The sequence below is a fragment of the Bidens hawaiensis genome, unplaced genomic scaffold (assembly GCF_021521415.1).
Source record: "Bidens hawaiensis isolate Kalapana, Puna unplaced genomic scaffold, B.hawaiensis_p1.1 tig00037542_1, whole genome shotgun sequence".
Classification (NCBI taxonomy): Eukaryota; Viridiplantae; Streptophyta; class Magnoliopsida; order Asterales; family Asteraceae; genus Bidens; species Bidens hawaiensis.
In genome coordinates, this window is record NW_027496544.1 from 74,738 (window position 1) to 82,233 (window position 7,496).

General features: G+C 38.6%; 1 protein-coding gene across 1 annotated transcript; it reads right to left on the reverse strand.

Annotated features, from left to right (window-relative positions):
• Window positions 1-5,805: 5,805 nt before the first annotated feature.
• Window positions 5,806-6,384, reverse strand: LOC143589396 (uncharacterized). Its single transcript, XM_077070165.1, has 2 exons — window positions 6,349-6,384; window positions 5,806-6,243 (listed from the first exon to the last, which is right to left on the reverse strand). The coding sequence occupies exons 1-2, from the start codon at window positions 6,382-6,384 to the stop codon at window positions 5,806-5,808; spliced, it is 474 nt and encodes a 157-aa protein (XP_076926280.1).
• Window positions 6,385-7,496: the final 1,112 nt, after the last annotated feature.

A 7,496-nucleotide genomic window follows, 5' to 3' on the forward strand; every position in this document is an offset into this window, starting at 1 on the left:
GGCATCTTGACCATTCTCCAGAATTGAAGTTTCTTGAACTGTAACAACTCTTCTTGCATATCTTCAACCCACGAGTTTTCTGTTAGGGCCATCTTGTAGTCCTTCGGCTCAACCTGTGATATAAAACAAACAAAAAGACATTTGTTAATGGTACCAGATTTACTTCTCGTTTGGATGCCGGCAGATGGAGAACCGATGATGTTCTCTGATGGATGACGTTGGTGAATGGGTAACTGAGGAATGTCTTCGACAATGGTGACCAGTTCTGCTTGAAGATTTTTAGAGAAATTCTCAATGGGATGGAAGATGCGAGGAGCACCTTCAGGAACATCAGCAGTTGAGAGAACAAAATCATGTTGATCAACTCTATTCTCTTGAGCAATTTGTTCTTCCCTGAGATCTTCATCATATGGAACAACAATGGTATTGATGGGAGTTGATGCGGTGTGGTTAGAATCACCAACAGCATGTTCTTCGACAATAACAGCTTGAACAGTTTCATTTGTAGAGGGAGGTGTGGCAACATATTCTACCACGCTAAGAGCTACTTGAAGATCTGCCACTCAGTCTGATGTTGTTCCACATTGTCGGCAGACTGAAATAAATCATCTGAATCGGTATCAGATACATCTTCAACTTCAACCAACTCAGTTGAATCAGCAGTTTGAGGAGCAACTTGAGGAGCGGGATAGTTGACATCTTGATTATTGCATGAGGTGGAGGTGGAGGTGGAATTGCAGGTGGTACAGGTATTGCAGGTATGACAGAGATATCCACCTCAGACAGATTGTCGATTATTGATTTCATCAACAAAGGTTCTTGTGAAGAAGATGGAAATTGAGTACTTGCAGGTTGTGGAATAGACATGATGCAAAACTGATTGAACAGGTTGTCTTAGTCAAACAACCAATCTGGTCCCGTGCGAGTGTCAGTAACATTCAGCTCTTGCCAGTCAACATTAAAGAATTCCAAAATCAGCTTGGTCTTCTTGTTGTAGACTCGATAAGAGGTTTTGTTAGACGCGTACCCAACAAAATAACACTCATCAACCTTTTCTGCAAACTTGGGATCATGCTGAGAACCAGTATGGAGTAAGGTGCAAGGACATCCAAAAATCTTGATGTAATTGACTTGCGTCTTTGTGTTGTAGTAGACTTCGTACGGAGTCTTCTTCAGACGCTTGTTAATGAGCACACTGTTCTCAATGAAGCAAGCCGCGTTGATGGCCTCAACCCAAAAGAATAGTGGAAGTTTGGAGTCTGATAACATTGTTCTCGCAGCTTCAATTAGTGTACGGTTTCGGCGTTCAGCAACTCCATTTTGTTGTGGAGTATAGGGTGCACTAAAATGACGTTCTATTCCATTAAAACTGCAAAAGTCTTCTATTGTTCTATTGCAGAATTCAGTTCCGTTGTCGCTTCTTTTGCACTTGATCTTCTTATCTATTTGTCTCTCAACTAAATTAATGAACTTATTCTGAAATTGTGCGGTTTCATCCTTGTGTCATAAAAGGAATGTCCAGCTAAAACAGGAAAAGTTATCAGTAATCACCAGACAATGGGTTTTTTTGCCGATTGTCATAGGATGGATAGGACCAAACAAATCCATATGTAACAGCTTAAGAATGGAATCTATAGAGTTAATTGTCTTGGGTTTGTGAAAGAGCTTGTGTTGCTTGCATTTACAGCATGAAAGACATTTTTCAATGCAAGAGAAAGATTTAACTGGCAGTCCCCTCACATGTTCCCCTTTAACCAACTTGTTTAGATTTTCAAAATTTACATGATCAAGACGTCTATGCCATAGAGATGAGTCATTATCCGAGGCTTTAGATAATAAACATAAAGTGGTTTTATGCGAATAAGAGCTATTCATGTCTATTACATAAGCATCATTATGCCTCGGAGTACGTATCAATATCCACTTTTCTGGGACTTTGAAACCTGGTTTGAGAATCAAGCATTCATTCTCAGTGAATAATGTGGAGTACTGTTGGTCGCAGATTTATGAAACCTAAGCTAGTTGTGATTCAGCTGCTCCACCAGATTGACGTCGTCGAACGTCGGGATCCCATTTGGCACTCTACCCTGTTTTGTAATATTCCCTCCCATATCTCCAACAAAAGAAATGTATCCTCCATCGAACCGTTTAACGTCAAGCAGTAAGGATTCGTCTCCTGTCATGTGTCGGGTACAGCCACTATCCAAGTACCTAATACTATTTATAGGTCGTCTTGGCTGACCCTACACACATTAACAGTTTAATTAGATACATGTTCCCGATACTTAGTTGTCTCGGGAGGGTCAACCACAAGGTCAAATTTCCTTTTCACATCTTCATTTATGAAGTTTTGGGACGTGTCATAATCAGAAGTACAGTCTCTAGGACTCCATGCACGTACAGGTTTCCTTTTTTTGAAAGATTTTCTAGACTGTCTTCTCCTTGGTTTCAAAACAAAATCCTCAGATTTTTCAATCTTTGGATTCCTTTTCTGATTTCTTTTTTATGAAACTTTTCAGTATTTGAATTCCTTTTTGCTCTCTCCTTTTTGGTTATCCAGAAAGGAGGTTTACTGTTTTTCTTATTTCTGTATCTCACATCCATTTCACTGGCAGAACTATCAGATCGATCATTTCTTGTTCCTGAGCTTGGTTTAGCTCTGGAACGGAATTGATTAAACTGACTGTTCATTTCCCTTTGCCTTTTATGCAAGTTCTTGCAATGTCTTGCAAGGTGAGACGGGTTACCACACACATAAAAGAGTCTTTTTCCTGTCATCACTATAGAATCTATCAGAATTATAATGCATAGGCTGTGGTGAATAGGTGATTCTTGAAACGGAACAAACAAGTGGTCTGATCTATAACCCCGATCATCAAAAACATTTGAATAGAAAGAGTTGACATGAACTTGTGGATAATAACCATAGTAGCTATTAACTGATTGTAGAGTTGAGGTTGATAAAATTGATTATTAATTGATAAAAGTTGTTTCTACGAGGTGGAATGTATTTATTCGATGTACTTGCTTTTTAATTTCAAAAAAATATTTATTTACTTTAATTTCTTCAACTTTACAATCACTTGATGAATAGCTAGGTATGTTTGTATTCACATATACGTTTTCTTGCATATTTCTATTGTAAACAATCTCATCAAAAACAGTTTCACAGTCACTATCAGAAGTGGAAACATCATTTTCATTCTCAACATTATGATCATTGCCAACATGAACACTCTCACAAGTTACAAGATTGTTCAAAATGTTTTTAGAAGAATTATTATTACAGCCCGGGTTAACAACAGCTGTTTTTAGATTCACATGCGAATCAAAAAAATTAATTTAAAGTCGGTTGATCTCCACAACCCTAGTTTATTTCCAAACAATCACTTTCTTCTACACAACCTGATGAAGAAGATGAACTACCATTAGGATTTACTGAAGAAACTAATGGATCAACTGTCTTGGGAATAGCAGGAACAAATGTCTTTGACTTTAGCACATGACCAATGCCATAGAACAGTTCATCCTCGGGTGGGGAATTAATGCTAAAGTGAGGAAGGCTAGTATAGTTCTTATTAAAAGGAGGTGGAACTGCAATACTATCATAGCCTATTCCTGTCTTTATTCCTAACCCCATCTGTGCCCCCAATTATTTTATTCAGCTTCTCAGAGGCTAACTCAAAGTTTTCAATGGTAATTTTTCTTTGGGCTAAATCTAGTTCTAATTCAACAATCTTAGCATTTAACTCAATAACACGTTTTTCATGATGTTCAGCTAATTTTTGAGTTATAAAAACCTTTTCACTAAGTTTAGCCATGTCATGGCCATGAGGTTTAATCCTAGTAGCATAAATCTTTTCAGCCTTTTTAAGCTAATCATTTTGACATTTAATGCTATGAATTTTATATAAATTTTTAGCATTATGATTTCTATAGTACAGGACCTTATCAATACAAGCTTGTGTGCAAAGTTTGTGTACCTCGGGAATGAGAGAGGCGGGTGCAGGTATTCCACCAGCTGTGCTTGACGAGGTGATTGCTTGATCAGTGAAGGCCATTCCAGCAAACGTCAAAGGATTCTTCAGTTCCTTAAATTGATCATCTTCCCAGTTTGACTGGGTTGATTCAGCAGTTCTTGTGATCATGGCCTTGAGCTCGACTCGAAGTTACCCTTGGATCCACTTCCTTGACCGATTCTAGGGACTCTTGACTTCGAGGAGTAGTTGGGAACGTGCTCTTATCTGCTCTTTTAGCACCTTCATTATCAGACATCTCGGTGATCTTGATGTCATTCACAGCCATCGGCGAATTTGTGCATTCCCGAGCAAAGCGACCAGGTTCGTTGCAGTTGTAGCATCTCAGCTTGTCCTTCTCAAACCCGATGTTCTTCCCATTAGCATCGTTCTGTTCTTCCCATAATTTTTCATAAAGTTAGTAGCTCGGTATCTATGCCCCCAATTATTTTATTCAGCTTCTCAGAGGCTAACTCAAAGTTTTCAATGGTAATTTTTCTTTGGGCTAAATCTAGTTCTAATTCAACAATCTTAGCATTTAACTCAATAACACATTTTTCATGATGTTCAGCTAATTTTTGAGTTATAAAAACCTTTTCACTAAGTTTAGCCATGTCATGGCCATGAGGTTTAATCCTAATAGCATAAATCTTTTCAGCCTTTTTAAGCTAATCATTTTGACATTTAATGCTATGAATTTTATATAAAATTTTAGCATTATGATTTCTATAGTACAGGACCTTATCAATACAAGCTTGTGTGCAAAGTTTGTGTACCTCGGGAATGAGAGAGGCGGGTGCAGGTATTCCACCAGTTGTGCTTGACGAGGTGATTGCTTGATCAGTGAAGGCCATTCCAGCAAACGTCAAAGGATTCTTCAGTTCCCTAAATTGATCATCTTCCCAGTCTGACTGGGTTGATTCAGCAGTTCTTGTGATCATGGCCTTGAGCTAGACTCGAAGTTACCCTTGGATCCACTTCCTTGACCGATTCTAGGGACTCTTGACTTCGAGGAGTAGTTGGGAACGTGCTCTTATCTGATCTTTTAGCACCTTCATTATCAGACATCTCGGTGATCTTGATGTCATTCACAGCCATCGGCGAATTTGTGCATTCTCGAGCAAAGTGACCAGGTTCGTTGCAGTTGTAGCATCTCAGCTTGTCCTTCTCAAACCCGATGTTCTTCCCATTAGCATCGTTCTGTTCTTCCCATAATTTTTCATAAAGTTAGTAGCTCGGTGAACGGCCATGGCCATCTGGTACTTGATGTCCATTTTCTTGAGATCTTTCTTGTTGATCTCGGGAAGATCTCCTTGCTCAAAGGAGGGAGGAAGCAACTTTCCTTGCGGTAAATCCTCATGGCTTGCCATAAAGGAATGAAACAGTGCCAAGTTCGAGTCATCAGGTGAGATGGTTTGAGGAGTAGAGTAAGCTAGAGTGTTAGTTGATGCTTTGATCCCATGAGCCTTTAAGGCTTGTGCAACGGCTTTGTCAACAACATTCTGAAAGGAACGGGAGCTTGAGCTTGATGAAGCTTGGGGTACGACAATAGTCTTGAAGGTTGAACTTGCATTGGGAGTAGCAGAGTGAGCTTGGCTTATGAATGTTGTGCTTACACCAGAACCAGTAGTCATACTAGCTTTGGAAAAGAATTGATGTGATTACCCGTCCTTCATTTTTCATCCATTTCAAATGACTTGAAGATGGAGGTCAAGTCAGCAAGGCTAGTAATATGAAGATTGGTAGTTCTCTTAATTGTAATGACACTACTGCTCCATGCATAGGGAAATCAGTTGAGTAACTTGTCATTGATCTCAATTTGATCATATTCAATGCCAGCACTGTTGATTTTAGTGATCAAAGTTTCAAATTTTGAGATAACACTAGCTATAGTTTCTCCTTGAACATAGTTAAACATGTTGAACTCTCCCTTCAACATCCCTTTTCTTCTGTTTCTCATTTCCAAATTGCCTTCAAACTTGTTAACTAGTGCATCCCAAAGAGTCTTGGTTGTGGTGTAGTCCCTCAAGGTTAGTGCAATTTCACGTAAGAGACACACACTCAGGACACCAAAGGCTTTGTTGTCTTCGTTGAGCAACCTTCTGTCATTTTCATCATAATCAGTCACTTGCTTTGGAACATCACCATCAGGTGTTGAAGATGTGGGAACATGTGGACCTTGTTCGAATGGTCTAATGAGATTGTAGTCAGTTATTTTAAGGTAGTTCTAAAATCTCCACTTGAATTCATCAAATTAATTATCCCAATTCATTAGCTTTGGAGGCTTTGTCGTGGTTCCGGCCTTATTTTCAAACATCACACAACTTCTCACAGCTTCATTACTCAATTCTGAACTTTGGTTGGCCATTTCTCAACAACTTTAAACTCAAACACACTTGAAACAGATTCTGCCCAACACACAAGTACAAAGTATTCGAATGGCTATTCGAATGAGTATTCGAATGTAAGGTAATTTAGCACAAGGTATTCGAATGAAATGTTATTCGAATCAGGAGATCTAATCAAGTGTGATTGTATTCGAATCGAATGGTCTATTCGAATCAAATGGAGATTCGAATAGAATGAGATTTGATTCAAATGAATTAGACTTGATTTGCTTTCAGCTTCTATTCGAATCGAATGGTAATTCGATTCGAATGGTTACTAGATTCGAATGGATTGGCCTTGTGTTCATTAGATTACACTCTTGATTCGAATAGATTGGTGATTCGAATAGAATAGTTATTCGATTCGAATCAACACTCGATTCGAATGGATGATCGAATGAGTTTGTACTTTCCTGCCACCTTTTTCCAAGAAATCCCTTTTGGTGAATGTCACTTCTTTCATTTTGACCCTTTATGGATCTACACAAATCTCAATATTTATACACTTTCAAACACAACTTTATGAAGATTTAACACCACTTTAACCCAAATATTGCACTTTAAACACAAACTTTTGAAGACTTTGAAGCTTGAACACACCTTTTATGAACTTTTCAGAACTTTTCTTGAACTTTTATGAACCCGAACCCACAAACACTCTTGAAAATCCGTCTTTCTACACAAACAAGACCAAAATCCAAGGTTGTGACCCAAGATCTACAACTAGTAGAGCCCGAAATCTCTGATACCATTTGTAGGTCCCTTGATCGGATCTAACAACACGCTAACTATTACTAGTTATCTTGGATCAACCTCTACACTAGTTGGCGGAAACAACTAGTTAGGACCGAGATCTCGGATCTTGTTGTGATGTTATTATTGCCGTGAACAATAAGAAGCGAGGAGAGTTTGTAGGTGTAAGGATAAGATATTTGCAAAAGGTTGTGTTGTGTATGAGATACACACACGTTATATAGTGTGTGTATTCTCATGCACACATTTCATATTAATTGGCCCAATGGGCTATAGTACAAAATGGCCTAGGGCCCAAAAATACATAAGTAAACAAAACAAGTTTAAGTTACAAATACGA